Source organism: Chaetomium tenue (assembly GCF_020726465.1).
Source record: "Chaetomium tenue strain MPI-SDFR-AT-0079 chromosome Unknown F5144scaffold_3, whole genome shotgun sequence".
Lineage (NCBI taxonomy): Eukaryota > Fungi > Ascomycota > Sordariomycetes > Sordariales > Chaetomiaceae > Chaetomium > Chaetomium tenue.
The window spans coordinates 3,827,431-3,855,179 of record NW_027117331.1 but is presented as its reverse complement, the minus strand read 5'-3'; the positions used below and the strand labels follow the sequence as shown (position 1 = coordinate 3,855,179).

General features: G+C 56.0%; 10 protein-coding genes across 10 annotated transcripts; 5 read left to right on the top strand and 5 right to left on the bottom strand.

The window, feature by feature from the left end:
* Positions 1 to 157: 157 nt before the first annotated feature.
* On the bottom strand, positions 158 to 3,779 carry F5144DRAFT_569441 (glycosyl hydrolases family 31-domain-containing protein). Its single transcript, XM_066788698.1, has 2 exons — positions 3,291 to 3,779; positions 158 to 3,237 (listed from the first exon to the last, which is right to left on the bottom strand). Exons 1-2 carry the CDS (start codon positions 3,373 to 3,375, stop codon positions 371 to 373), a joined length of 2,952 nt encoding a protein of 983 aa, XP_066645301.1. The 5' UTR covers positions 3,376 to 3,779; the 3' UTR covers positions 158 to 370.
* Positions 3,780 to 4,566: 787 nt separating this feature from the next.
* On the top strand, positions 4,567 to 5,436 carry F5144DRAFT_591991 (nucleoside diphosphate kinase; the record flags this gene model as incomplete). Its single annotated transcript, XM_066790320.1, has 7 exons — positions 4,567 to 4,586; positions 4,720 to 4,750; positions 4,804 to 4,847; positions 4,906 to 4,964; positions 5,018 to 5,062; positions 5,116 to 5,181; positions 5,243 to 5,436. 7 exons carry the CDS (start codon positions 4,567 to 4,569, stop codon positions 5,434 to 5,436), a joined length of 459 nt encoding a protein of 152 aa, XP_066645300.1.
* A 2,645-nt stretch (positions 5,437 to 8,081) lies between these two features.
* Positions 8,082 to 9,279, top strand: F5144DRAFT_628971 (uncharacterized protein; the record flags this gene model as incomplete). The annotated part of the gene is made up of 1 exon (XM_066792359.1): positions 8,082 to 9,279. Exon 1 carries the CDS (start codon positions 8,545 to 8,547, stop codon positions 9,277 to 9,279), a length of 735 nt encoding a protein of 244 aa, XP_066645299.1. The 5' UTR covers positions 8,082 to 8,544.
* F5144DRAFT_509877 (uncharacterized protein) lies at positions 9,069 to 9,843 on the bottom strand. Its single transcript, XM_066786525.1, has 2 exons — positions 9,627 to 9,843; positions 9,069 to 9,573 (listed from the first exon to the last, which is right to left on the bottom strand). Exons 1-2 carry the CDS (start codon positions 9,807 to 9,809, stop codon positions 9,397 to 9,399), a joined length of 360 nt encoding a protein of 119 aa, XP_066645298.1. The 5' UTR covers positions 9,810 to 9,843; the 3' UTR covers positions 9,069 to 9,396.
* A 212-nt stretch (positions 9,844 to 10,055) lies between these two features.
* On the top strand, positions 10,056 to 14,193 carry F5144DRAFT_569433 (uncharacterized protein). Its single transcript, XM_066788697.1, has 3 exons — positions 10,056 to 10,732; positions 10,791 to 11,386; positions 11,436 to 14,193. The coding sequence occupies exons 1-3, from the start codon at positions 10,388 to 10,390 to the stop codon at positions 13,756 to 13,758; spliced, it is 3,264 nt and encodes a 1,087-aa protein (XP_066645297.1). The 5' UTR covers positions 10,056 to 10,387; the 3' UTR covers positions 13,759 to 14,193.
* An 86-nt stretch (positions 14,194 to 14,279) lies between these two features.
* Positions 14,280 to 16,292, top strand: F5144DRAFT_531041 (permease for cytosine/purines, uracil, thiamine, allantoin-domain-containing protein). Its single transcript, XM_066786936.1, has 4 exons — positions 14,280 to 14,793; positions 14,849 to 15,013; positions 15,076 to 15,477; positions 15,570 to 16,292. The coding sequence occupies exons 1-4, from the start codon at positions 14,546 to 14,548 to the stop codon at positions 16,270 to 16,272; spliced, it is 1,518 nt and encodes a 505-aa protein (XP_066645296.1). The 5' UTR covers positions 14,280 to 14,545; the 3' UTR covers positions 16,273 to 16,292.
* On the bottom strand, positions 16,279 to 18,982 carry F5144DRAFT_620118 (uncharacterized protein; the record flags this gene model as incomplete). The annotated part of the gene is made up of 5 exons (XM_066792002.1): positions 16,279 to 17,394; positions 17,497 to 18,149; positions 18,202 to 18,364; positions 18,475 to 18,523; positions 18,617 to 18,982. 5 exons carry the CDS (start codon positions 18,980 to 18,982, stop codon positions 16,454 to 16,456), a joined length of 2,172 nt encoding a protein of 723 aa, XP_066645295.1. The 3' UTR covers positions 16,279 to 16,453.
* A 285-nt stretch (positions 18,983 to 19,267) lies between these two features.
* On the top strand, positions 19,268 to 21,014 carry F5144DRAFT_569425 (peptidase M50B-like-domain-containing protein). Its single transcript, XM_066788696.1, has 3 exons — positions 19,268 to 19,859; positions 19,943 to 20,350; positions 20,459 to 21,014. The coding sequence occupies exons 1-3, from the start codon at positions 19,632 to 19,634 to the stop codon at positions 20,669 to 20,671; spliced, it is 849 nt and encodes a 282-aa protein (XP_066645294.1). The 5' UTR covers positions 19,268 to 19,631; the 3' UTR covers positions 20,672 to 21,014.
* Positions 21,015 to 23,729, bottom strand: F5144DRAFT_509861 (chromatin assembly factor 1 subunit A-domain-containing protein). The gene is made up of 3 exons (XM_066786524.1): positions 23,371 to 23,729; positions 21,975 to 23,312; positions 21,015 to 21,921 (listed from the first exon to the last, which is right to left on the bottom strand). Exons 1-3 carry the CDS (start codon positions 23,519 to 23,521, stop codon positions 21,479 to 21,481), a joined length of 1,932 nt encoding a protein of 643 aa, XP_066645293.1. The 5' UTR covers positions 23,522 to 23,729; the 3' UTR covers positions 21,015 to 21,478.
* A 1,526-nt stretch (positions 23,730 to 25,255) lies between these two features.
* Positions 25,256 to 26,395, bottom strand: F5144DRAFT_601695 (uncharacterized protein; the record flags this gene model as incomplete). The annotated part of the gene is made up of 1 exon (XM_066791162.1): positions 25,256 to 26,395. One exon carries the CDS (start codon positions 26,393 to 26,395, stop codon positions 25,256 to 25,258), a length of 1,140 nt encoding a protein of 379 aa, XP_066645292.1.
* Between the last annotated feature and the right edge of the window lie 1,354 nt (positions 26,396 to 27,749).

Below are 27,749 nucleotides of genomic sequence, written 5' to 3'. Positions count from 1 at the left end.
CGTATCGCTTTGGCCAAACAATTGGCCAGCCACGGCATTCCAAGCCACGACGCGTGATACTTTCATCCTGCACGTCGCCGTTTGCTGGTGGCAGACAGCGAAAAGCCACCACCGGTACGAGGTGACACAGCAAAAACGACGCAAGCCCAGACAAACATCCCGACACAACACGTAAAAATCAAGAAATAGCATGGATCCAACAAGTCTATATGCCGGTTGCGTACACAAACAAACACACACATAAAATTTGCTCCCCATATCACACAGTATAGCAGGCGCGAACCCCATTCCCCACAGGCACAGGTGCGGTGCGGATGGTTCCCCAACCCAATCACCCCCTAGCCCCTCCCCTGCCCTCCCCTCAAACCCCTCAAAACCCAATCCTCCAATCCGCACCAATCCGCACACCCACCTTCTTGACCACCGCAAACGCCGCCCTGCCCTTGGCAGCCGGCGTAAACTCCACCTTCGCCTCCCAGGTCTTGCCCTCACTCCCAACAGTAACAGTCTTCTTCCCCGCCCAGCTCGCCGGCGCACCCACAATAACAATACGATCAACCCCAACAGAGCGCATCTGCTGCATCCAGGGGCCCTCCACCACAGCAGCAGGGTCACGGCCCTCAGCATCAACCGAGACGAGGCTGCCGGCGCGGCCGTCAAAGACGAAGCGGCGGTGGAGGTACTGGCCGTGCTGGAAGTCGAAGGAGTCGCCGTCGTCGACGTACAGGTCGCCCTCAGCGGCGGGGGCCTTGGCGTCGCGGGGGACGGTCACGACAAGCGTGTAGTCGTCCCAGCGCATGAGCTGCGTCGATCGGCGGGGCACGTCGCGCCGCGCGAAGATGTGCCCGCCGCGCATGAGTAGTGGGATTTTCTCCAGGGGTGCCTCCAGTGTGGTGGTCTTGCCCTTGGTGGTGGGGATGATGTCGTAGGTGAAGTAGTCGTAGTAGACCTCGGCGTCGGGGATCCAGATGTCGACCGAGGTCTGGCCCTCCTCGGTGACGGGCTTGACGAGCAGGCCTGTGTTGCCGACGAAGAACTGGTCGTCGAGGGCGAGGCCGGCCTCCTCGGACGGGTGCGTGTAGAACATGGGCTTGAGGACGGGGGTGCCGTCGAGGTGAGCCTGCCGGAAGGCCGTGTACCACGACGGCAGCAGGCTGTAGCGTAGGCGGAGTGCGCCCCCGATGATGGTCGTGTAGGGCTCGCCGGCAAGGTACGGCTCACGTCGGCGCGCGTCAATGTGCGCGTGCGCGCGGAAGAAGGGGTAGAAGGCACCGGCTTGGTACCACCTCGTTAGCAGCTCCTTCCCGGGGTTGCCGAAGAAACCACCGACGTCGGCACCCGAAAAGGGGAACCCGGCGATGCCTTGGCTGAGGACCATGGGGATCGACGCCTTGAGGTGACCCCACTCGGCTTGGTTGTCGCCCGTCCACATGGCGCCGACGCGCTGCGAGCCGGCGAAGAACGAGCGGGTCAGCACGAACGGGCGGCGGAGCTCGCCGGGCTTCCGGGTGATGAGGGCATGGTAGGTGGCGTTCTGGAACGTCATGCCGTTCAGGTTGTGCACGTCGCGGTGCTCCCAGTTCCCGATGTGGAGGTTGTCCTTGGGCATGGTTGTCTCGGGCCCGTTGAAGACAGACGGCTCGTTCATGTCGTTCCAGATCCACGTGTTCTCCATGGTGCCCTTGAATGTGTCGTACTTGAAGAGCGACGACCACCACTCGCGTGCAGCAGGGCTGAACGCGTCAATCCAGTGCGACGAACCGGGCCAGCACCAGCCCTCGAAGAGTTTACCCTCCTTATTCATGACGCCGAACTCCTTAGACTTCAGCTCCTCCACGACAGGGTACTTGTCGACATTCTTGATGTGCGGGTCAATGATGGTCACCAGCTTCCGGCCGTGGCTGTCTAGCTGCTCGCCCATACCGATGGGATCCGCGAACATGTGCTTGTCCCAGGTGAAATACTTCTTCTCGTCGGTGTACTCGATATCGAGCCAGATAACGTCGTAGGGCAGCTTGGCCTTGTCCATCTTGCGGTCCACATCCTTGACGTCGTCGTCCGAGACGTAGTTCCAGCGGCACTGATGGTAGCCAAGGGAGAACTCCTGGGGCATAGCAGTGGTGCCGGTGAGCTCACCGTACTTGGCGGTTAAGTCCTTGGGCGTAGGGCCAAGCAAGACAAACACGTCCAGCAGGCCGCTCTCGGAAAACCAGTGCGTGTGCGTGTTGGTGTTTGACTCGCTGCCCAGAGAAAGAGGGTTCTTGGCGTCTTTGCCCTTGGTGATGTCAACCCACGTCTCAGCGGCGTTCAACCAAAAGACGCCAACGCTAGAATCCTTGCGGTGGGCCTGCATGAAGGGAATGGAGCCGTAGAGGGTCATGGGGCTGTCGAGGATGTACTCAAAAACGTCAGCGTTGTACATCCTGTACGGCTCCTCGTAGTTGCCCTCGCCGCCGCGGGTCTGCTTGAGCGAAAGGGAGCTAGCGTGTGATGGGATGCCGAAGACATGCTCGTATCCGACAAACGATATGTCAAGCCCAACACTCTCCGGGCCGCGAGGCTTGGTGTCGGTGTTTCCACCAAAAGTCTCGTCCCACCACGTCGATTCGTCCTCGCCCTTGGGCTCCTCCTCCTTTGTCTCCTCTGCCTTGTCCTCCTCGCCCTCCTTCTTTTCGGGTTCGGGCTTTTCAATCTTTGGCCTCCAGTGCTCAACGTTCAAAAGGCCCTGGTCGTTAAACTTGATCTGACTAGCGTCATCCCTCTTGAAGTCGATGCTAAACGGAGAAAGCTTGATGATGGCCTCGAACTTGGAAGCCGGGCCGTACTTGACGGTGAGCTGCGTCTTGTCCTGAAAATCAACCTTGGCGGCCTTGTCGAGAGTCAAGCCTCCAACAATCGCCCATTGTTCCGCCTCGTTATAACGCTCTTTCCTCGTCTTGCTGTCATGGCGCAACTCAATCTCCCCCTTTTGGCGCTTCTCCTCGTCGACCGTGACCCGCGCCGTCCCGGATTCGAGGAAGGATACGGTGATGGGCAGCCGGACGGTCTCGCCGCTGTCATTGATGGTCTTCACAATTACGGCCTGGTACTGGCCATTGTTGAATGACCCGGAGTCGGCCGCGACGTTGTATGGTGATTCCCATGAGCTCGAGCCGAGGGCGTGGTCTGCGAATGCCCGGTTACGCTTGCAGAAGCCGGACTGGTGACACTTTTTGAAGTCGTGCTCCTTGACGGCGACTATACTTGTCAATTGCATCGTCCGATGCCACAGTGGACATATAAGGACTTACCTGCAGGGGCAAATGCTGCCGAAAGCGCAGATAGCAGGCCGAGGTAGGCCGTCCATGTCGACGACAGCGGCCCTGCGACGTGCATCTTCAACTCGCGCCCGCCTGTGGCTGTGGACTGGGGAATACCAAAACAAACAAAAACAAAAGCAAAAAGAGAAAAGACGTCTATATCACTGTCGTGTTCATCGAGAGACCTCCAGGGCCGTAGAGGTACTCAATGGCTAGCTTGAAAACCAATGTTTGTTTCGAAGCATCCGCTTTCCACAAGAGGATCAGTGGAAGCTGTCCCATCTCCATTGAAAGCTGGCACCCCAGATTGGCCACCTTGCACCGGCCGTGAGCCCCGCAACGCTATTCACCCCTGCTCAGCGGCACTCTTTTATCCGGTCAATGCCCCTATAAATGAATATTTTGCAACCCGCAACAAATTATCGAGTGTTTGAGGAACAACACCCAAACGCGAAAACATAATTGCAAGGCTGTTGTAGGATGGGTGGTAAACGAGGGGAGGGTCGGGGTCCCTAAGCTGCCGCACCCGCAAGTTGGGAAAGCAAATCCTGATTTGATAATTGAGAGGGGTTGCAACATCGTTCAATACCGTACTGCACCTTGTACCTGGCAGAATTGAATACCTAAGGTACCAGTTACCCAGGTAACTCTCTGCGCGCTGGCAAAAACATGTGCTGGAAGAAGGCATCGTGGTTCGCTAAGAGCCGCCAAAAGCACCTTCAGGACTGAACAACGCCCAATCTACCGATCCAGGCCAACGTTTTCCTCAGAGACTTGTAATTGTCCATCGCCAAGATCAATTGAGTTCTGATTACCTTCAAACACAAGCTACAGCTCACCGATCCCTTCAACAACTCACTCGTTCTCGACTGGACGGTTGGGTATAGACACGTCGGCACTGCATCGTTGCTGTGTATCAGGTCGTCCGAGGGTAGCCGCAGAGATGGAGGTGGAGCAACAGATGAGAGAGAGGAGAAAGGGTCCAGTTGGGCAGTCAGATGAACAGCAGCAGAAGGGAAGAGATCGGGCGCCAGCTCGGGGCTTCTCGTCCAGCTTCATGTATGGATACCTAACCCTGGCGAGCCTGGGCCTGGTCCTCTGCATGTTCGTTTATTTTTTCCGCAACCCCACACTCGAGCTCCTCTGTGGCCGACCTACTTGTCCGACCCTCCTCCCGCAACAAAATCCTCCGCTCTCCCTCTCTCCGCAACATCCACAAGCTCAACCCATTTCCAAACCAACTTCAAACCCCCCAAAACCAGCCACCATGTCGACTTCCGAGCGGACGTAAGTTTCCCTCGCTGTTTACTCCCAAACCCTCGCCGTTCGCGAGATTTCTCCCCCTGGATTACCCCGCCATCCACTCTCTCGACCACTTTACCCCGCCATTTGGGTCGACCATGGACTAACACGGCGACAGCTTCATTGCCATCAAGCCCGATGGCGTCCAGGTATGCAGCCCTCGGCTCCCAACCTTCAGACAATTTGTCTAACATTTTCTTAGCGTGGGCTGGTCGGCAACATCATCGGCCGCTTCGAGACTCGCGGGTAAGAAAGCTTGGATACTGTGTCCGGCCCGTCAATCTGTGCTAACCCGGAAATGCAGCTTCAAGCTCGTTGCCCTGAAGCTTGTCTCCCCCGGCAAGGAGCACCTCGAGCAGCACTGTAGGATTCTGTCCCCCTTTTCAGCCACAATGGCAGCACACTAATGGCTCCAGACTCCGACCTGTCGTCCAAGCCTTTCTTCAAGGACCTTGTCACCTGTATGTTGCCCCATACGGTCCCCCGACCTTCACCATACTGACTCTTTTTATAGACATGAACAGCGGCCCCATTGTCGCTATGGTTTGGGAGGGCCTTGATGCCGTCAAGACTGGCCGCGGTATGGACCCACCCTCCTCCCCTAACGCTCACGAAACCAAAGCTAACATGACCACTCCCAGCCATGCTCGGTGCCACCAACCCCCTCTCCTCGGCCCCCGGTACGATCCGCGGCGACCTGTGCCTGCAAATGGGCCGCAACGTCTGCCACGGCTCCGACAGCGTCGAGAGCGCCAACAAGGAGATTGCTCTGTGGTTCAAGGACGAGGACCTCGTCCAGTGGGACTCTGCCCAGAAGGCCTGGATCTACGAGTAAACTGGGACCATCATAAGAACTGGTTAGGGAAGCGAGGATAGAGATTTCGGTTTCTTTTTGAAGACTACCTCTTCTTGAACTCGTTAATCCAATACAGAACAAAAACAGCCCCTGTGAAGGCCAACTCAGTTCAAGAGAAGCATGTTGTGATGAATTTGCCTTGGCCTCGGAAGACTTGAATGCATCACGAGGTCTGCGGCCTTCCCTCCTCGTCGTTGGTCAATGGTTGCCCCATGCGGCCTCTTGGTGCTTTAAACATCTTGTCGGTCTTGGTCTGGCAAGACCCTGAATCAGCAGCCGTTGGGCACCGGGGGATTTCGCGGTTTGGACCGCTTAAGATGTTATGCCAACCACGTTTTAATATGTATGAGCGGCCATTGGGCGGGGCAATCGGCAGCAAGCCTCTCTTGAAGGTGGTTAGCTCAGCGGCTCTCCCCGCCCCCATTGAAGACTGGCGAACTGGTGACGGCATGGCTTTAAGAAGGTCTTCAGACGTCCAGGGGCTTTCTGCTTTCTTTCAATACATCACATTGAACAAGCCGATAATTTTGCGCTGCTCTATTCCAAGCTGAGGTGTAAATGCTGGTTGTTTTGCTCTAGGGGGTGGTTTTATGGAGTCCTGGGAAACTTAACGAAGTGTGGAGCTTCTAACAAACAACCAGGAACCAGCTGTTTGAGAGAAAGCGGATTGAGGAAGGAGGAAGGAAGGTTTGAAACTGGGTATTCAATCACGCCTCGCGAAACTGGAGGTTGTCTATTCTAAATAGTAGTATGGGGAAAGTGCGCTGCACCAAATCAAATCCACAAACATGGAAGGGGACTCGGGAGGCTTCAGATTACCCGTCCTCAAATCTAAAGCTTTCGAGGCTTTCTTTTCTTTTCTCTCGTAACCTACGCCGCCCATCCTCATATTGTGTCTCCCAATTCCACCATTTTTTTACCATCGGATACACATCCGTTCTTTTCGCATCTATCAGCCGGGCAAAACCAACGGCAGCGTTCAGTTTAAATTCTGTTTCGTATTCAACTATTTTCACGATCCACGCATCGAGCGGACATTATGGAGTCGAACGAAAGCGACGTAATCGAGGCAGCAACTCCGAAGATTGCAGCCGCTTCTTATCCACCAGGATACGAATATCTTCAGGACCTCGCCATCAATCGCTACGGCTGGTCCATACCAATCCCTGCGGGCATTGACAAACACAACTTAACCTATTTGACTGCTGAAACTTGGGGCTCAGTTAATTCGTGGCAGTGGGGATCCGAGGACCTGTTGGAGGCCGGAATAGTGCCTTGGAAGACCCCGTTTTCCTCAACCGTCAAGGAGCCCTAGGTGGCTCCGGAGAGTGCCAAGAAATGCCACTGTGTCCTCGTCGGCTTCGGGGTAACGGACCTTAGTCCGGAACATTACAAGCAGTCTCCAGCGCCACCTGTTCGGCGGCAGTAGGCGAGCCACGAACCGGACCACAAGGGGCCGTGGATATGCGACCCTGCTCCTATCCCCGACCTTGCGTCAAAACAAGTCTTTATGGCGGTGGCAAAGGTTGTCAAGTCGAGGCCTTTCAGAGCAAATCTATTTGCTTGGCTAGGCCCCAGCAACAGATCGGGTAAACTCTATAGAGTCCGGAACGTGGATTGCTTCTATCTCCCAATATTCCGTATGCAGCCACCGTACATCAACTCTAGGAGCGATTCTCGGATTCGGGCTTGGAGTAACGAAATCATGAACGCTTGCTATATGCCAACAGCCCAAATGCACATTCCAGCATCGCCACCTCAGACCCAAAGTTCGAAAACGCCAACCTCGACAATCCAAGCCCAGGATTTACATTCGGAGTCTCAATGCAACGATTTAGTTCGGCCGGCACCCTCGACCAACGAAGTAACCAATAGTCACGGATGTGAAGACCCGTTTGGCTGGGAGGCGTTTCTCGATGCAGGTGGCCAAGAAGACGTGTTCGACTAGGAGACGTTTCTCGACGGGATTGGCCAAGAGGGTCTTGGACAAACAAACGATGGGAAGCACCAAGACGTGTTCGACTGGGAGGCGTTTTTTGATGAGATTGGCCAAGATGGCCTTGGGCAAACGAGCGACGGCATGCACCAAGGCATGTTCGACTCTGAGGCGTTTCTCAAGAATCAAGGGGCTCTTGAACTATAGAACTACTCCATGGACAAAGACCCGTCCAAACTCGGGGGTTTTGCTTGGTGTGGTAATCGCTCTGAGAAGGGGAGAGGGTCAGGGGTAGCAGATGTGAGCGATAGCCTGGAACAAATTACTCAGCATCGGTCCTCATGATGGGGACAGGAGAAGTCAAAGAGCGAAACCATTTTTTTAACTTGCTATTATGGTAATGGAAACCTAGCGAGCAATAACTACCTTAATTGTGTTCGTTGTGCGGCTCCCAACTACATGAAGTCACTTCTGCTAAACAGGGTTTGGTAAAGACAGGTGATTTGCCTATACCGCTACGATGGGAGTCGAATCTCAGATGGGCGGCACCCTCAATTGTAAACTACCCGTTGGTCAACACTAGGAGCATAGGTATGCAAGGTCATTCCTGTCAATTCCCAACAAGAAACACCGCCCAATACGTTGCAGATTCAAGCCAGGGCAAAAAAAAAAAAAAAGACATTCAAGTGCCATGTTCCCTTAGATCTTTCCTAGAGAAATCCCAAAGGGGGGTAGCTGGTGAGCTTTTGCCGAGTTTTCTTACTGTGATAGCTAGTATTATTATTCCTTTCTTTTCTTTATCGATGGCCAATTCTGCCATTTTCCTTATCCTCTTAGGTCTCGCCATGAGTGTGGATTCTGTGTATAGACAATCGATCTCGTTGACCCAATTCAGGGGCTTCCTGCAAGCTCAGGGACCCAGTTGTTAAGGGCAACGAGCATGTGGCCCGTGCATCGAGACGCCAACCCCACCAATCTTGCGATGCCTGCCGGTGGTGCCGGGCCCCAGCTCTGTAACTACCTACTGTACATGCATAAAACACACGACCATCACAGCTATCACGAATTCCGGCGCAGACCACAGCCCTCCGCCCGCCATTCGGCTTTCAAACGCCCCTCGGTACTTTCGCCACGACGATACATCCGCCAGCATGCCCCCCCACCAACCCCTCCCACTCCAATTCCCATCCCTCGCGGCGCGCATCCTCCGCCGTCCCACGCCGCCGCGCCAACCACCACTCCGCAACCCCCTCCCCTCCAAAACCAGAACACCAAAACGCCAACCCTACAGCAGCAGCAATACCAACCCCCCACCCACACCCCCAAACCCCTCCCCATCCCCCCAAAAACCAACCACCCGCCTCCACCGCATCCTCACCCGCCTGCCCCCACCCCTCCAGCACTACACCACGCGCCTGCGCAGCGCCCCCACCACGCACGTCGTCGCCTTCCTGCTGCTGCACGAGCTGACCGCCGTGGTGCCGCTGGCGGGCCTGTTTGCGCTGTTCCACTACACCGAGCAGGTTCCCGTCGCGTGGATGGTCGCGCACTGTGGGGGGTATGTGAGGGAGGGGGTGGGGAGGTTTGAGAGGTGGTTTTGGAGGAGGGGGTTGTTTGGGTTTGGGGATGTAGGGGTTACGGAGGGGGAGGGGGGGGATGTGGAGGGAGAGGGTGGGGGGAAGGGGGATGGGCAGGGGGTGGTGGGTGCGGATGCGGTGTTGTCGCGGTGGGAGGCGGATCCGAAGTATCGTATTCTTGTGGAGGTTGGGCTGGCGTACGCGCTGACCAAGGTGCTGCTGCCGGTTCGGATTGTGGCGAGCGTGTGGGCGACGCCGTGGTTTGCTGGGGTGCTGGGGCGGCTGAGGAGGGTTGTGAGGAGGGGGTAATTCCGTGTTGGGGGAATGTATTCTAGAGGTTGGACTGTAGCAATAAACTCGGGCCCTCTAAGGGGCGATGTCCGGCCGGCTGGTGGTGATAGGTTTGAGAACGCTTGAAAACGCAGGTCATGCGAATTCCATTCCTCGCTTCCACCACTCCGATAGGCCTCTGTTCTCCATGGCGGCTGCAAATTCCTTGACAGACTCGACTTCAAACAGACCAATCCGTTCTTCCGGCTCAACTACCTTCGACTCTATCGGAGCAGGTTTTGATACCAGCTGAAAGTCTTTATAGCGAAGTCTCTGCATTGAAGTCAGTGGACAACCCTCTTCACTCTGTGTTTTCGATAGCTTACTTGGACGGCCCCTACCCATTCCTTCACACTTTCCTCGCCGCCCTTGCAGTACATGATGCCCGGACAACCTCCGCTCCGAAGAAGAGCATAGCAGTCAAATTTGCCTGCTGCCTTGCGGAGATGAGCAACCTTCTTTCGGGAGGTGATGTGGTGGGTCCGAATTAAAGCGTGAAAGAGTGTCATGGTTAGCTCATGGTTGGCTAAGACTCAACAATGATGAACCAGTGAAAACACAAAGGAGGAAAAAGAGTGACAGTGCCATATCCCTCATGTCGCACGGTCTGTGTCAGGAGAGCGGGTTTGGCACTGACTCCAGGTAGCACAACATGGGATTAAAATAGGAGTTTTGTAAGTGGATCATACCAATAACAGCAAAAAGACATCACAGAGCTGGATATTTAAAATGAATTCTGGTTAACGATAGAGTAGCTCACAGATATAGTCACAGTATGCCAGTGACCTCATACGCACGGTGTACACCCCCTCACGTGCCCACGTGTTACAACGCCTCCCGTGCCAAGTCCTTTGATCGGATCCAACGCGACTTGATCACGCCTGCCTTGAGCGAATTCAGTGCACAGCCTGGCAAGCGAATTGGCCTCAAGGCCTCACCTGGCTCCTATTAGATGTTGCTCCTTCAGCTGAGAGGTCTGCTGCCTGCGAGCAGCCCCCAAATATAACCTGACAGAGACACCGACTCCTCAACCAAACTCAATGCCCATCTTTGTTCTTCCGACTTCGACACATGGTGGCAGGAAATCATGCCCTTTTCCTTTTCTTATGTTTGCGACCTGCTGCAACGTCTTGAAGATAATCGACTTGCTCGATCAGGGTTGAGGAGCAACGCAGTCATCATCCAGGAATGGTTCAGAGGACACCACGGATTGCTCCACCGTGACGACCACAAGAGCGCCCCGCTCCTCTCCGCCCTTCTACCGGAGAAAAGGACTGACAGGGTCTACTTCATCCGAGAAAAGAAGCTCCAGGCCATCATCGGCCGTGCGCTCGGCCTGGGCCGGTCTCGTATCGCAGAACTGGGAAGATGGACCAACCCTGAGGCTGCCGTTGATTTGGCCGACTGTGTTGAAGGGACCCTGAAGCAGACGGTGAGTGTCTTCTTCAGCTTGTTGTTTATTTGGAATACATCAGATTGACAAGTTTTAGCCAAATCCCATTTCACCCACAGACAGGTCTGTGACGGTTGAGGAGATTGATGGGCTCCTCCATAGCATAGCTGCTGCTTGCCGTTTCAGCTCACCTGCTGTGCGTAGCTCAGCCGAAAACCGGCCCGCTGACCAGGAGCTCTCCCTTGGAGAGCTGTACCGGCGGTTGTCGGCCAGAGACGCAAAATGGCTCACCCGGCTGCTCCTGAAGAACTACGAACCTGTTGTTCTCGACCAGCGAGTCGTCTGCGCAGGCTACCACCCCCTACTCCCCACTATCTTGAAAGTCCAAGATGATCTGGCTGTTGCTGGACGCATCCTCGACACCCTCAAGTTGGACCGGACTGTCACCGGCAAGAGCGAGTTGGCAGAGTATTTGAAGCCTACTCTAGGAGTCAAGATTGGTCGCCAGATGTGGATGAAAGGGAGGAGCATCAAACACTGCTTGTCCATGGTCCAGGGACGGATCAGTTGTGAGGAGAAGATGGATGGAGAATATTGCCAGATCCACATCGATCTCAGCAAAGGCCGGGACTGTATCCAGATCTTCTCAAAGAGTGGCAAAGACAGCACAAGGGACCGCATGGCCCTGCATGAGTAGGTTGCGTTCAATGTCATATGAGCTTGGGTGTACTGACGAACGCAGCTCAATTCGAAAGTCGTTGCAGCTGGGGCAGCCGTCTTGCCCTTTGAGACACGGTTGCATTCTAGAGGGTGAGCTTGTGGTTTACAGTGACAAGCACCACAAGGTCCTGGGTTTCCACAAGATCAGGAAACATGTCTCTCGGTCTGGTTCTTTCCTAGGGACCGACAAGGACTCGCAGGCTCACCCCTGGGAGCATCTCATGATCGTCTACTACGACCTGCTCATGGTAGACAACGAATCGCTTCTTGCCGTCAAGCATTCGGAGAGGTTCCAACGTCTCAAAAGTGTTATCACCCAAGTTCCCGGCCGATCCTCGTTGGTGAAGCGAGAGCTCATTGACTGTGGCAGGCCGTCTGCCGTCTCAGACCTACGCCGGGTTTTTGCCAAGTGCATCACTGCACGAGGAGAGGGCCTTGTTCTCAAAGCGGATGACCCCTATTTTGACTTTAACGCTCGGTGGCAGCCCTACCACTGCTGCCCAATAAGGCTCAAGAAGGAGTACATCGGGCATTTTGGGGACATTGGCGACTTTGCGGTTGTCGGTGCTCGCTTTGATGTGGCAAAGGCCCGCACATACAGCATCCCGGGCCTCAAATGGACGCACTTCTATGTGGGTTGCCTGGAGAATAAAGACGAGGTGCAGCGGTTTGGGAAGCAGCCAGTGTTTGTCGTCACAAATGTTGTCGAGCTGAATGCCAACCAGCTTGCTGCGTTTGTCTCATCTGTGAACCCGGAGTCTATCAGGCCAGAGGAAAACAGGGCTATCTCTCTGCGAATCGAGCCCGGGGTTGATTGCGGAAAGCGCCCCTCGTTTGTTTTTCCCACACCCCCGGTGTTCGATCTCCGCTGTTTTTCTTTTGACAAAGAAGGCAACACTGGTTTCTGGAGCCCAAGATTCCCCACCGTCAGCAAGATTCACTGCGACCGAACTTATCACGACACCATCTCCTTTGAAGAACTCCAAGAGATGGCGGCGAACGAACGAAAGTCACCTCCCCCGGAAGACAGCCAGGAGCTCCTGGGCTGGATTGCAGCTCTGGAGAACTCGGAATCTAGACGCACTGCCGACACAGCAAGCCAGGCAACCATTTCCACTGTCGCCGACTCTGTGGCCCAGTCACCCCAGCCGCACCAGCAGCACTTAGCTGCTCAGAATTTGACGACGGAGGGCATGGTCGATTTTACTAGACAGTCCCAAAGCGCGCACGTCGGTGTGCAGCTGACCCCAGCGACATCGACTGTCGCCCAAGAGCCCGAGCCGACAGCTTCGGCCCGAACCGACGACCAATTCGTGGCCACGCTGGGCCGAAAGAGACCCCTCGAGCTGGCGCCGCAGAGCAGCATCCCCGAGCGGAGCAAGATCCAGCGCCGCTCCAGCGACCAGGTCGCCTCCTTGGCCCCTCCGCCCGGCAACAACGGGGCGGTCCTCTCGGCGAGCCAGCCGGAGCCCTCCCTGGGCACCCAAATGAGCCCGTCGCGCCGCAGCGCCGCTACGGTGCTACCCATGCTGCGGCCGTCGTCGCGTGCCGAGGCGGTCGTGCCTTCGAGCTCGGCGCCGGCGCACCAGGCCAACACGGGCAGCAGGCGGGAAGAGCCCCGGCCTTCCCTACAGGCATCGCTCTCGTTCCACGAGGCCAGACTGCGGTCGTTTGCTGCCCGGTCCCTTGCGACGATGGCCGGGAGCGATCCTGCAGAAGCCCAGGAGGCAGACCCCCAGTCGTCCGAGCAGCCCGCCGAACAAGCCGCCGACCATCCCAACCAACCCGCCCAACCCGACCAGTCCACCGAGCAGGCTGCCAACAACATCACCGTCGAGACGGCATCTGCCAGGTGCCAATTCCTCCCCGACACATGCAAGTTCCCGACCTACTCGATCCTCGTCTCGCCCTGCGTCGCCGACTTCCCCTGGGTCACGGACAACCTGCTCGGGAGCCACGGCGTGACCGAGTTCCTACGCGACCCCAAGGAGTGGCTCAGCACCACCAACCCGGGCACCACGCCTGCTCCGAGCGGCGGCACGTCGACGACCCCTGCACCCTCCAGCACCGGCAGCTCCGGCGGTCCCCGCCGCCGAGAGAAGATCATCATCGTCGACCGCCGCCGCAAGAAGGCCACCGTCGATTTCCTGTACTCGGTCGAGGCGGCGGGGCTGAAGCGCCGCAACGGCGAGCGCGAGTACGTGCCTATCTACGACTGGCGCGTGCTGGAGGAGATTTATGTCGAGGAGAAGAAGCTTCGTGGCAGTGGTCAGGCGCCTGGTGATCGATTTGATCTGAACGATGCGTCGAGCATTTGGAGGAAGTTCTGGGTTGGGCTGGCTTAGGTGAAAGCGCACATGGGGGGGCACGGGGGTGGTTGAGGATGAGGTTTGACCCTAACCCTGGGTACGTGTTGGTGATGGATGGAGCGAAGCTTCGGCCAGAACCGGCTTGGCGCCCTGGGCAGTGGTCGCGTGGGGGCGGATAGCCGCGGGGCATGAATTTCTGTTTGCTTATCACACCCTTCCTCAACTCAGGCGCTCGCAATTATTTTGCAACTGGAAGAGCATCTCAAGCGTGTGTCTTCCTCAGGCAGTTTAGGCCGGGTTACTAGTGTGCCAATCCATGTATCAGACCTACGGGCCGAAAGAGAGGAGTCACAAGCAAGCAACCCTGGGTGTGATAGCTTCGACATTCTCATCGCAATTGACCGTTTGTCTCTCTCCATCCACAAGATGGTGTGGCCTCGCGCGCAAGAGTAGAACATGACCATCGCCGACTTCGTTTATAAACTACATAGATATAGTAGTGCCCTTAAATGTCCAGGAGATCGTCCATCTCCCCCCCTCGATCCAGGCCTGCGCCGATCTAGGCCTTCCCCCCGGCGACCATGTCGATTCCCGCGGGGGGCCGCAGGTGGGTCCGGCACAACTCTATCACACTCGCCGACTCGGAGCTGAGCCGATGCCTTTTTTTTTTCTCATTAACCAAACGGGTTCCTGTGTCACTATCCCTTCTTTCTCTTTTTTTTGTTGTGGCCGTTCTTTACAGATTACCAAACCCACCAAGCGGTGACTGTGAGACAATTTTTTCAACCTCCCGGCGGGAGACCTACAAACGCTCTCTTCCACCATGGCTTCGGAGGCCAAGATTGACGACATGGCCCCGGGGAGCGACCCGGAACGGAACTCCGTTCATGGCGCCGCTGCCGATGCCCCCGCCGGCCGATGGGCCCGCTCCCGGCATCTCCTCCACAAGCTCATCACCCTTGGCCGCGTTGAGGTCCGGGGTATCACACCAATCCCGGCCAAGGAGCGGACTGTGGAGAGGACGGTGAATATCTTTACGCTGTGGTGGTCTATGAATACGAATATTCTGGGGTGAGCAACATTGGGTGTGTGGGTCAAACGGGGTGTGGTGGCTAACAGTCGACAGCATCACCTTCGGCATGCTTGCCCCGGTTTATGGCCTCAATTTGAGGGACAGCGCACTGATCATCCTGTTCTTTACGCTGTTGGCTACTCTCCTTCCCGCCTATCTGTGCACGCTGGGCCCCAAAACCGGCATGCGGCAGATGCTGCAGGCGCGGTACAGCTTCGGGTAGGTTGGCCGTTTGCCCACTGACCATCAACCATTGGCGGACCATTGTTGACACTCCCTAGTCGCTACCTCGTCACGATCCCCGTCCTGCTCAACCTCGCAACCCTCACAGGCTTCTGCGTCATCATGGCCGTCATCGGCGGGCAGTGCCTCTCGTCCGTGGCGGACGGCAACCTCAGCGTGACGGTGGGCATCGTGATCACCGCCATCCTGACGCTGGGCATCTCCTTCTGCGGGTACACGGTGCTGCACATGTACGAGCGCTACGCCTGGATCCCCGCCATCATCTCCATCATCGTCGCCGTCGGCACCGGCGGCAAGGAGCTGCGCAACCAGGTCACCTACGACGCGCCCCCGCCCGCCTCGTCCGTGCTGTCGTACGGCATGATCGTTGCCTCCTACATGGTGCCGTGGGCGTGTCTGTCGTCGGATTTCACGACCTACATGAAGCCGGATACCTCCTCGTATGTCCCCCCACGACCTTTCTTTCTTTTCTTGTTCCCTCACCTTCTCCCCCCTTATAACCAACCCCCTCTAACCCCTCCCCCTTAAACAGCCTCAAAATCTTCACCTACTCCTACCTCGGCCTCGCCACGCCCACCATCCTCCTCATGACGCTCGGCTCCGCCATCGGCAACGCCATCCCCAACACCCCGCACTGGCAAGCCGCCTACGACCAAACCCTCGTCGGCGGCGTGCTCGCCGCCATGCTCGCCCCCGCGGGCGGGTTCGGCAAGTTCCTGGTCGTGCTGCTGTCCTTCTCGCTGCTGGGCAACCTGGCGGCGACGTCGTATAGCGTGACGCTGAATCTGCAGCTGTTGCTGCTGCCGCCGCGGGTGCTGGCGCGGGTGCCGCGGTATGTGTTTTCGTTGGTGTTTGCGGCGGTGGTGATTCCGGTGGGGATCCGGGCGGCGGGGGACTTTTTTGTGAATTTGGAGAATTTTGTGGCGTTGATTGGGTATTGGAGCTCGGCGTTTTTGGCGGTGGTGCTGGTGGAGCATTTTGTGTTTCGGGGGGGGGATTGTGCGAGGTATGATATTGAGGCGTGGAATGATGCGGGGAGGTTGCCGTGGGGGGTGGCGGCACTGGGGGCGGGGGTGTTGAGCTTTGGGTTGGTCGTGCCGAGTATGGCGCAGGTGTGGTGGACGGGGCCGATCGCCGAGACGACGGGGGATATTGGGTTTGAGTTGGCTTTTGTGGTGTCGGGGTTGTTGTATCTGCCATTGAGGTGGATGGAGAAGCGGTGGGCGGGGAGGTGATGAGGTGGAAGGGAAGGGGTGGAAGGGAAGGGGTGGAAGGGAAGGGGTGGAAGGGAAGGGGTGGAAGGGAAAGGGGAATGGAGATGGGAGCTGGGGTTGTTAATGTGGAAGATGGGTGAGGTGTGGAAAGTGAAACTGAGTTCAACGGATACCCTAGATAGCGTTCAACATGCACATTACTTCACACTCCCTCCCCTCGCAAATCCAGGATTACCAGACTTGTCGCCAGAGCCGGCAGCAGCGGAACCGACAACCTGCCCCCTTCCAACTTCCACTTGACAGTTCCCCACGGCGTGCTCTCAATGACGGTGGCATTCGGTACCAGAACCGCCACCTCTTCCACATCCACATAACCCCCGTTAACCACGCTCACCAACATCTTCCCGTCCACCACCCAGCCCGCCACATCCACCACCTCCGTCCCCTCCACCTCCACCCCCAACACCACCGGCCCCTCCCCACCCACCACAAACCCCAAAACCTCCCCCCTCGTCAACACCCTCGCCAATTCCCCATGCGCCACCGCCAGTACCTCACTCGTCGGCCACACCCACGAAATGACCCCCTTCACGCCATGATTCACCGCCAACAACACCATCACCCAACTCTCCCCCACCCCCGGATCCCTCAACCAATAATCCTCGCCATGAAACGCCTGCGGATTCACCAACACCGTCTTCGGCCACCGCCCCAACCACACCCCCAACCTCTTCCACCGCTCCAACCTCCACGGCACATCCTGCACCACCCCCTCACAGCCATCACACCCACAATCCCCATACGTCGCATTACAGGCCGTCCCCCACTTAGACCACGTCGCGTTAATCCCGATCGGGTAGACATCCGCCATGAGCAGGTCGGCGGATGCCGAGTAGGGGCCGAAGTAGTAGTCGGCGCAGTTGAGGGTGACGGCGACGGGGTGGTAGGGGTCGAGCGCGTGGAGGAGGGACTGGGCGGCTGCCGGGAGGGTGAAGGGGTCTTGCCAGCCGTCGGGCTCGTCGGCGGTCCAGTAGGCGAAGAGGCCGGTGGTGGCGGGGCTGGTAGGTGGGGGGAGGTTGGGGGCGATGAGGGTGGTGTTGCGGTAGATGTCGCGGAGGGAGTACATGTAGGGGAGGTTGGTTTCTGAGGGGGGGTTAGTTGGTTCTTTGAGGGGTGGCTATGGGGAGTTGGTGGTGGGGTTTGGAAGCAAAGTGGGATTTTTAGGAGGGGAGTGGGTTGACATACGAGACATGTAGTCCAACATTGGGCCCGAGTCGTTGAAGCTGGTTAGGGGCGTCATGGCATTTAGGCCGAGCGCGGCGTACTGGTCGATCAAGGATGTGTCATTGTGCCGGAGGAAGCCATCATAAGAGGCGTAGAATCCGTAAGGGAAGAACGGCGTAAAAGTGTGGTTTGTGGACGGGTTACTAAAGTAGAGGCCGCCACGGAGGTTGTCGATGCGCGTCACGCTACCATTGGGCTTGGAGGGTAGGTAGAGGAGGGTGGTGGTGGCAGTCCAAGCTGGGGTGCCATCCTCTGGGGCGCCGTAGAGAACTACTTCGATGGGAGTGAGGCTCGGCTTTAGACGGGCAAGCTCGAAGCAAAAGACGTTGCCGGTGGTGTTGACGAGAACTGTGTTTTGCACAAGGGGTTCATCGTCCTCGACAACGTTGATGGAGAAAATCAACCGGTTGGCCCACTTGGATGAGCTTGGTGTGTTTGGCCAGGGCGTGCCGTGATACAGTGAGAATTCGGCATTCACCACGAACTCGCCGTACTCTTCACTATCTAGGTAGAGGCTGTACCGCGGACGGAAGAGGAGGTGGAGGAGCGGCTGTCCCGGGACAAGGGGGCTTGAAGGTGGGAAAGTCTGGCCGCCGGGGTCAAAATTTGGGTATCTGAGCCAGTTAAGAGAGATATCCCAAGTATTTAGAGCTGGATTATACTCACCCAGGCTGATAAACCTTCCCGCACCATCGCGGCCAGTCTGGATGCTGCCCTGTTTGTTGACTACTAACGGTGGCAATGACTGCCGTCAAGCAGAGCCACCAGAGCCGGAACCGCCCCATGGCTGTGATTGTGTTGGCCAGAAGGATCGGAAGAAACGGGGTTACTCGATTTTTGAAGTTGGGGTTTTCCATCCCTTGAGACCCCGCGCTCATCTCGACGTTGCTGCAAGCACCCACTTTATCCGCAATGTAGAAAGACGGTTTGAGACATGACTCGGTAAAAGCCGCGGGGAAGCTCTCGACAAATATTGGGCGTCATTCATCTGAATTTTACAATTGTATGTACAGACCCCGTTCGAAATCGGCGAACATCAGACGGAAGGCAGGTGCGGAGGGGCCATGTTGGCAAGCACTACTCTGTATCCGTCCGGGTCCTCAAAAGTCTTGCCGCATTTGTCCCAGTAAGGATTAAAGCTCGTAACGGCCGAGAAGCCACTTCCTTCCATCTGCGCCACTGCCCTGGCGTAGCTGTCGGTCTCTGGGAGATAGAAAATGAGGAGGTTGTCTTGGGTAGGCGCCCTTCCAACGACGTGACCTTGGCTTCGTGTGAACTCGAGGTGATAGCCAGCCGACTTGTGGCCTAGCATGACCCCGTCAAAACCTTGGTGGTCGGCAAAGCTGCCGAGGGTCTCAAACCCGAGACCATCACGGTAGAAAGGCAGCAGTTTGTCGATGTCATCTGTTGGCCGTGCAATGCGGATGTGGGCTGCAGCAAGTGCCATGGTTGGTTGAGTTTCAGGTGATCTTCGAGGTCACAATGACGCCGGCTTTCTTTGTAAAGGTCTCGGCGTGTGCAATACACGAATACTCCGTATCTTCTATCAATGGCGTCGAAATGGAGAATAGAAACTGTGCCTGACTCCGGCATCATCCCCGCTATACCAGGGGTCCCCACAAAGTTAAATCGAATGAAGGCCCCTTGCACGTGCCTTGCCGCCCCAAGAAAGGATGCGGTACTTGCCAAGTTAGCCGAGACACGCTAAAACACCCCCGGCCCATGCGACCACGAAGGACCCGCCAACAGATCCGATCGGCAGCGCAGCCTCTCAGCACGGCCTCCTTGGACGCGCAAGCATCCCAGCAGCCCAGCTCGACAACCAGCAACAAAACTCCGCCGTGTCAGCTGTTTTTGATTGTTTCTCGAATGCGCTTACCCTTTGTTCCTGGACTCACCAAAACACCAACGACCTCGGCGACGCTCGTTTACGTTTACCGCGCAACCCATCGTCAACCTTGGTCAATTATAACCAAAACCTCGATCCACTAAAAGTGCTTACACCATCCCATCAATACCACCGTCCCATCAATACGCAAAGTTACACAAGCCACATCCGTACCTCAAAACCCCCCGATAACGAACCGACCACCACGATGGCCCCTCCGGCCCTCCGTCCTGCGATAGCCTCTCGGGCCTGGCATGCTGCCGCCCCACACATCGCCCGTGCCTCCGTCGCAGCCTCCTCTGCGGCCCTCTCCCGCCGGGACCTGACCGTCAACGACGCCCAAAAGGTCACCCTCGGCGTCATCGCCGCCTACGTCGTCGCCATCGCCCTCCTATGGAACCTCCCCTACATCAAGTGGATTCTCTGGCCATTCAAGGTATGCCCGCTACTTCTCCCCACCACCACACCCCTACCCCGCCAAACCCCCCTCCCAACAACCACTAACCCCCCCTTTCACAGATGCTTGTAATCGCCTTCCACGAATTCGGGCACGCCTTCGCGTGCGTGCTCACCGGCGGCCGGGTCAAGTCCATCAGCCTGGACCCGCGCGAGGGCGGCGTGACGCACATGCAGGGCGGGCGCAACGCCATCACGCTCCCCGCGGGCTACCTGGGGTCGTCGCTGATCGGCGCGCTGCTGACCTTCGCCGGGTTCAACATCAACGCGAGCAAGATCGCGAGTATCGTGGTCGGGGTGTGTTTCTTGTTGACGCTGTGGTGGGGGCGCAGGGATTGGTTGACGATTGGGACGGTGCTGGCGGCGGTGGGACTGTTGGTGGGGTGTTGGTTTATTGCGCATGCGGAGGCGTTGCGGTTCGTGGTGTTGTTTATTGGGGTTATGTCGTCGCTGTATAGCGTTTGGGATATCGTGAGTTTTTCGCCCTTCCCCCCACCTTCACATTCATTTTCATCCCTCCCCTCCGCCCCCTTTTCTTCCATCCGAGTGCTGCGGGCGATACTAACCCTTAACACACAGTGCGACGACCTCATCCTCCGCAAAGTCAACAGTTCGGACGCGAGCGTCTTCGCCCAACGCTACGGCGGATCCTCGCAGTGCTGGGGCGTCATCTGGTCCATCATCTCCCTGGGCTTCATGGCCGCCGGCATCGTGGCCGGCATCGCCGCCTTCCCACAGTCCGCTGCCCAGCAGAGAGAGGACTCGCAGCATTTTATCCCGACCAAGTTCTAGGCCGGTTCGTTTTCCTTTTGAGAGAGAGGGAGGCATTGGTTGGGTTTCCAGATGAAAACAGGTCCCCGTGGCTGAATGACCGGAGGGGGCATAGATGGCTTTTTGGTGCCAGGCGTTGAGAATCGGATGGAAATTAATGACTTGATACCCGGGGTCCTTTTTTCCTAGTGGTGGGCTGGAGCTTCCAGCTTGGTCTCTTCTGTATGATAACCAGATCGGTGACGACGTGATTACTGTGTATGACTTTGGGAGTATGAATAGATCAGCTAATGGTTCTAACGCGGAGAAGAAACCGCAGCGCAAGTATTGATAGCAGAGAAAATATCACGGTTCACCCCTGCCTATGTATATTCTTAGTGACCTCTTGCAACCGCCCTTCGCTAGTGAGTATCGGGCTTGGACAGCGAACTCTAGTAGACATGAAGAAAAGAATTCGTTAAAAGGGGAAGTATATCTTCTCCGCCATATGTAACCGTGTAGCCAGCAAAAAACTCCAGCCAGAACGGCCCCAGGGAAAATGAATGAGCCCCTTTGCTATCGCTGTATATATCCCTCCTCGAGGACACCGATGCGTCCGTCCGGTTGTTATGCCATATACTTTTCGGTGGCACGTGGCTCACCCACTTCTCCCTCTCCACAGGCCTCCCATTCTACCGAGTATTTTGCGCCCGGGACTCTATCCCGCAAATAAAGAGCAACCTCACCAACCCACCAAACGCCATCCGCTATAAACATGCCCAACTCCTCTGACGCAGTAACCCCCAAGAGCAAAGCATCCACGCTCGCGTGGCATGACGGCTGAGCCGTTTATTCTCCCTTGACCTTGAACACCTTGCCCGATTTCTCGAATATCGCATCAAACGAGGTCTTGATCTGGTTCCTTGAGCAACCCGCGTGACTTGCCGCGAACAGCTCGATCACGCCGACCTTGCTGAGGTTTGGCATGGAGCGCACAAGGTCCTTCAGTTTCTGTTGCATGTCTAATGGCAGCGGCTGCTGCGACTTCTTAGAACCCGCCGCCGCTGCTCCAGGGTTAAGAGCTTGGAAAGCATCTGCCGGGGCGGGGGGTGGTGCCATCGGGTTGGTACGGGCGTCCTGGGCTGAACTCGAGGAAGCAGAAGCAGTCGTGGCAGGTGTGGTCGTGGATGCGGACGCGGCAGAGGGTTCGTTACTTGCGCCGGCCTTCGGCTTGGGCGACTCCCAGTAGCTGGTCGAGAAAGGGTCGATGCTGTGATGGTGTTCGAGTGGTTCTACATTATGTTAGTGGGTTGTTTCAGGGGAAGCACAATATTCTGCGGCATACCTAGAACAAATTCCAAGCGGTATTTGTACAGTTTCGGCTCGGTCAAGCTCCGATTGCGGTTCTCCCAGCATGGCCCATAGCTCTCGGGCTCCATGCCCCCAGAGAAAACCCTCCTCGCTGGGCCCGCGTCTTCGGAGTCATCCAAGAAATCATCCATGTCTTCGTCCAACTCCACATCCTCCTCGTCGTCGTCCAAGTCATCCACGTCCTCGCCCTCCTCTTCTTGCCACTCTGCCTCCGAATCATAGTCGTAGTTCAGGGGAAGAATTTTGGAGACTGGGTTTCGGGCAAGTTTCTGGAGGCTCTTTACACCTGGTGGTAGGCCGCTGATGGTGCCGATGTATGGCGGCCTCACGTCTTCCCTAAATTTGATGGACTTAATCGGCACCGACTTCAGAACCTCGAGGGTGTGTCTCATCTGCGCGTTCTGCGATTCTGTGGTTTGATCGGAGGGATTGCTGGTAGAAAGACTTTCGAACTCGCTCATGATTTTCTTGACGCTCGGATAGACACGCCCACGGCAGACCTTGTATGGGATCTGCAGTGCCTCTAGCGGCTCAAAGGTTGTTGTTGGATGTTGGCGTTTCCCCGAGAGGTACTCGTCCAAAATCTTGGTTTTGGCCTCTCTTGTCTCTTCGTCCATCTCTAGGGAGTGCCTGGCCAGTTTGACATGTTCTTTGATGAAGAATGGTTTGAACATTTGATCGTAAAGTGACGCCTCCCTCGCTTCGTTCTTCGCCGTAGCACCGGTTGACTGGCCATTGTCGGATTTGGAAGCAGCCTCCTTTTTCGGGGTTATTGCCGTGCGGTTGAACATGCTGGTGAGCCTCATCTGGCTGCGTGCCTTTTTAGCCTCTTCTTCCTCTTTCTCCCGCTTCTTTTTCTCACGCTCCTCGGCTCGCTGCTTTTTTTCTTGTTCCTTTTCTGCCTTGTCAGCGGCTTTGGCGGCTTTCTCCTCAGCCTTTTGTTGCGCCTTCAGCTTCTCAGCTTCCGCCTTTGCGGCCTTTTGTTGTGTTTTTAGCTTCTCGGCTTCGTCCTTCTCTCGCTTCTTCTTCTCCCGCTCCTCGTCCCGTTTGCGCTTCTCAGCATCCCTGGCCGCCTTCTCTTCGGTGGTTAGCCGCTTCTTTTTTGGCGGCTCACCGGCTGTCGCTTTTTGTGCTGATGATTTGACTGTGGCTGAAGTAGATTGTGCTGGTGTCGAGGGATTCGCCGGGGCTGGGCTAGGAGAGGGGGATCTGGGGTTGAGTGGACTGCTCGCTGGTTCACTCAAACTAGAACTCGATTTTGCGTGGGGTGAAGCCAAACCCTCAAAGGGGGTGCCTTGGACATCATTTTCTTCTGTCAGAAAACCCAGGGTTAGTCTACATCGTCTCAAGGAGGGATGGGTACTGTTTACTGTCGCTCAATGAATGGTCGGTCTGGAAGTGATCTGAGTCCCTGAATGCCGTGGGCCCGCATGACTCCGGGTTAAGGAAATCACCATGGGATCTTTTTCTGCCCGCCAGTTCCCGGTCTTGGGCTTCGGTGGACATGGAGACAAGAGACATCGAGAATGGTTCCCCGCGATAGATGGTGTAAGTGAAATTCGATAGGTTGATCAAAGAGTCTAATGCGAATAAAACTAAGAAATTGGCTAGATCATAGCCACGGGTCGTCGTCGATGATGTTGTCGTGAACTAAACTCAACGGGCCATTCGCTGTTTGGGGGTTGAATGTGGAGTTACATTGCTTTGGTAGGCAACGATTGGTAAATTGAGCTGCGGTGCAAGCCTGGGGAAACGCGTCTCGTTCGCGCCTCCTTTATTAAACCGTGCAAATCTCGCGTTATTCCCAGTGTGGCGCATGATGTGGCTCAATCCACAAACCGGCTCAATCGGGTTGGCTTACACCTCTCAACCAGAACATTACATTGACTACCACAAGCACAGACTTTACATTCACTTTCTCAGGAAATAAACCAAAATTGAGATAATAACATGTTCTGGGGCTCCCATATGGCCCAAGTCATGAAGCTGTTTTCACCTTGATCTCTACGCACATCCTCGGCCAGAGCCGGGCTTGCACCTGTTTCGTTACATCAGAGCTAATCTCTAATCCATTCTCACATCTAATCTGAATTTGGGCACAAGTTCCCTCTCCAATGTCAAGTTTCTTAATCACTGCTATTTGTTCTGCACAGTAAGTGCTGCATGTGTCCTGTGATTTGATCCAATTCCAGCCTAACAGTGCTCACTAGCTGGGACTACGTCATGTGGATATCAATTGAGCACGGTTCTGGTACTTCCCATGCAGTCTTGTCTCGTCATTGATGCGGCGTGAAAGGACGCATGGAACGTAGCATGTCCGAGAGAAGACTCAATGGCCTTGTGCATTAATGACTCTACTATTGCATAGCACCCGCTGGCCAAAAAAAGAGAAACTCGAAAACCGAGCAAGAAATCAAGAGAAGAGAAAGAAGTCAGGAAAACCTAGCAGAGGAAATTAAAAGGAACTACATTAAATAAAAGGTCGACTTTGGGCTTCCCAATGGCTTTTTTCGTTCCTCTCGTCGAAGGCTTCGTCGGCGATGACACTTGGAGGTCGGCTTTTTTGTCCTTAGGGAGCATAGTTACCGTGGAGGTCTGCTCACTGGATCTCGGCAATAAGACCACTTCCAGTTTGTGGCCGGACACTTAACAGGCGGACATATATGTAGGATCGACTTCCAAGGCCAGTGCGCCCAAATCAGAAGGTCAACTCCAAACTTGCAAGGGTTCGCTATCACGAATACCGGGAACAAACCAGTTCTTTGTCGTCATCGATTTCTGGATCATTCTCAGGAAATACAGAGCCTCCACGAAATCCGAGTCAGTCACTGCAGAACACCGTGACCGTTGCTTGTTGGTGATGATGAGGATGAAGACAATATCAAATTCTCGGCATTGATTGGTATCTCAAGTCCAGATAACCTCCCCCATCCGGCATCCCATGCATATGAGCCATTTTGAACATGCCCCCAGTTCATGACCCCTTGAATCCGTCGGGTATTATCAGACAGGAAAGCCGCATCCGAGTAGCGAGCGGCTGAGTGGAAAAAAAAAAACACCTAAAAGTGGTAATGACAGGGTCGAAACGATCGTGATGCCCAGCTAAACCCTTCCAACGCCAGAATATGCACGGCCTGAAATGGCCGGATTAGATGCCTGATGTAGAGGCATGAAAAAAAAGAAAGGCGGGGCAGTCAACGGGCGGCCGAAGATATTCCGGACCCCCTCGGCTTCTTGACGCTTGCCGGCGGCCTCTTAATCGGGGTTTGCGATGTAAAGTCGGCCAGCGGACAGCGTCATGGTGCGCTCGTCCACACTCCCTCGTCGCTTCAGTTCGTCGACGCTCTTCACGCTCTTCTCACGCGTCACCGTAGCGTGCTTCATGCTGTTGTTGGCCAGGTGGGCCGAGTTGCCACTGAGCTCAGGGACGTTGTCCAGCCGTTCGCCACTGCTGCCGCTGGCAAAGCTCCTCGCCTTCCCGCTGGCCGAGTCGTCCACCGGGGGCGTTCGATCAACCGGCCTGTCCTCAACCATGGATCCCGTCCGCTCCGGGGTACCGCCAGGGCTCCACTTCGTAGCTCCACCTGCGGGCCCGATGCCTCCAGACGAGCGGTACGCCATGGCCCTCCTGCCACTAGCTGTGCTATTTCGCCCGGAGCTGCCGGTTCTCCGATGGTGCAGCTTCTGAATGGCTACCTCGTCCTCTTCGCTCTCCTCGCCCTCCACCTCGGTCGCGCTGAGACGGAGAGGAACGCCACCCACGCCGTTGAGGTTGCTCCCCGGCGAGTAACCGATGACGGTGGGCTTGCCGTGATGCCTGATCTTAGCGGCCACCTTCCCACCGGTAGAGCTAAGACCGGTCGAAGTGCGTCCCGCGTTGACAAGTCCGAGACCGAGGCCACTGCCGGCTCCCACGATCTCGCGATTCGCACGCATTCTTGCCGCCTTCTGCTGCGCTTGTAACCTGGGGTCTTCATATTGTGCGCGATCGCACCAGACCGTGGCCTTTTGTTTCCGGAGGAGCGCGACGTAGCTAGACTGTGGTGAACTTGATGCTCCTCCAGAGCGGCCCGACGTGGATCTCCTGACGTCTAACGTCGGTGATGTCCTGTATGCTGCCGGCGGCGCCATCCCACCGCCGCTCGAAACGGTGCTGAAAGTATTGACGCTCGGCGAGCGCCTTTGGTGGTTCACCGGGGGTTGTGCGAGATGCGTCTGCTGTTGGTATGGATTTGGCTGGTACGGTCCCTGCATGCCAGCCGGAAATGTATTCGAAGATGTTGTTCTGGTGCGGCTATGAGTGTAAGACACATTCGCAGGACGATCCATGGGCGACGGGCGCCGGCGAGTATATTGGGCGTCGTACGCCGGCTCGGCCGGCCAGCCGTGCGACATTTTGGAGACGACCACTGGTAAATGGGCCTCAATTCAAACGCCGACAGCAACGGTCGGTTTCTGTATCGGGTGGGCGGTCGTTGGTCGGGGTTATAGGTCGACTGACGAATTTGAGTTGTGTGCACGGAGGTTCCGGCCAGCGCAGATCACGCTAAGTATGCAGTGATCGAACGATTGACGCAGGTAATAGGCTGCGGGCGCAGTAAAGTTTGGTCGCTTCGCTTCGCGTTGATCAGTGATTGGAAATTGGGAATAATTCTGGCACGACGAGTGTGGCCAGGTTTTGAGGAGTTGCGAAGGGGGAGAGTTCAGGTTGTTTGTTCAAAGAGGAGAAAGGATGTGGATGTGACCTGAAATCAAAAGCGCCCGGTCAGACTTGGCGGCTCCCACGTTGCATGCCCGGCCCTGTTCACGGCCCTTGTTCGATGATGTGATGTGTGGAGATGATCCGAGCCAAGAAAAGGGAAAGAAGTCAAAAAAAAACCCAGCAAAGAGAAAGAGGTAAACCGGGCAAAGGAAATCAAATAACAGAAACCGAGTAAACGAAAAAGAAGGAAAATAAAATAAAAGAAAACTGAGTGAAAAAAAAAGAAAAAAAAAAGGAAACCAAGTACCTACCTAAAATGAAAAGTAGACTTTGGGTTTCCGAATCAGGCAGCGTCGTCGTCGACCGTCAACCAACAGGCCGTTTGCAAGGTGAGCGCGTCGCCAACGGACGAAACTCTGCCCGCCAGGACAAAGCAATAACTATCCGTAGACCGAGATGAATTGAGCAGTACTTTTTTTTTCTCTGCTCAGCGTAGCGGGCGGGACTGATATCAGACCATCGACATGGGCTCAGATCGGGCTACGATCAGCCTGGTTGACGATATGAGCTGAACCTGGGTGGGGTTAGGCCATGCGGAGGTGGGGTAGCTCTGCTGGCGGGATGCCAAATCCGTTGCCGTCCACTTTCATCGAAAATTTATCATTGACCGGTCGAAGTGACGAAATTGACGCGGCGTTTTAGTTTATGATTGGAATTGCAGCCTACGCAGGCTATGGCTCAGCATCGCATTGACATCCTCTACAAGCATCCGTCATAGTATTTATGGCAGCTCCGAAACATGGTCGCTGAGGCACAGATGCAACGTACCTTTGTTTCGCGAAACCAACATCAAAACCGACCCAGGCGGCAAAACGCTCCGTCATCAGTTTCGCACATTGGACTGTTGCACCTAGAGTCGCACTCGCCTATTGCACAACACTGTCATTTTTTCAGGCTCAAGTCTGGTTTGCCATTGACAAACAATGGCGGTTCTGGTTTGCCGCTCAGGCCAGCCTTGCAGGTGGTCAACACAGCCGTCTTATCCGC

Excerpts from the sequence above, each read along its gene's own strand:
- F5144DRAFT_569441 (XM_066788698.1), bottom strand. The coding sequence starts at position 3,375 with ATGCACGTCGCAGGGCCGCTGTCGTCGACATGGACGGCCTACCTCGGC. Across the intron at positions 3,238-3,290 it reads GGCAGCATTTGCCCCTGCAG|TCGCCGTCAAGGAGCACGAC; the intron begins GTAAGTCCTTAT and ends TGACAAGTATAG.
- F5144DRAFT_509877 (XM_066786525.1), bottom strand. The coding sequence starts at position 9,809 with ATGACACTCTTTCACGCTTTAATTCGGACCCACCACATCACCTCCCGA. Across the intron at positions 9,574-9,626 it reads AATGGGTAGGGGCCGTCCAA|AGACTTCGCTATAAAGACTT; the intron begins GTAAGCTATCGA and ends ACTTCAATGCAG.
- F5144DRAFT_569433 (XM_066788697.1), top strand. The coding sequence starts at position 10,388 with ATGCCCTTTTCCTTTTCTTATGTTTGCGACCTGCTGCAACGTCTTGAA. Across the intron at positions 10,733-10,790 it reads AAGGGACCCTGAAGCAGACG|CCAAATCCCATTTCACCCAC; the intron begins GTGAGTGTCTTC and ends GACAAGTTTTAG. Across the intron at positions 11,387-11,435 it reads GACCGCATGGCCCTGCATGA|CTCAATTCGAAAGTCGTTGC; the intron begins GTAGGTTGCGTT and ends TGACGAACGCAG.
- F5144DRAFT_531041 (XM_066786936.1), top strand. The coding sequence starts at position 14,546 with ATGGCTTCGGAGGCCAAGATTGACGACATGGCCCCGGGGAGCGACCCG. Across the intron at positions 14,794-14,848 it reads ATGAATACGAATATTCTGGG|CATCACCTTCGGCATGCTTG; the intron begins GTGAGCAACATT and ends AACAGTCGACAG. Across the intron at positions 15,014-15,075 it reads CAGGCGCGGTACAGCTTCGG|TCGCTACCTCGTCACGATCC; the intron begins GTAGGTTGGCCG and ends GACACTCCCTAG.
- F5144DRAFT_569425 (XM_066788696.1), top strand. The coding sequence starts at position 19,632 with ATGGCCCCTCCGGCCCTCCGTCCTGCGATAGCCTCTCGGGCCTGGCAT. Across the intron at positions 19,860-19,942 it reads GGATTCTCTGGCCATTCAAG|ATGCTTGTAATCGCCTTCCA; the intron begins GTATGCCCGCTA and ends CCCCTTTCACAG. Across the intron at positions 20,351-20,458 it reads TGTATAGCGTTTGGGATATC|TGCGACGACCTCATCCTCCG; the intron begins GTGAGTTTTTCG and ends CTTAACACACAG.
- F5144DRAFT_509861 (XM_066786524.1), bottom strand. The coding sequence starts at position 23,521 with ATGTCTCTTGTCTCCATGTCCACCGAAGCCCAAGACCGGGAACTGGCG. Across the intron at positions 23,313-23,370 it reads CGACCATTCATTGAGCGACA|AAGAAAATGATGTCCAAGGC; the intron begins GTAAACAGTACC and ends GTTTTCTGACAG. Across the intron at positions 21,922-21,974 it reads CCGCTTGGAATTTGTTCTAG|AACCACTCGAACACCATCAC; the intron begins GTATGCCGCAGA and ends AACATAATGTAG.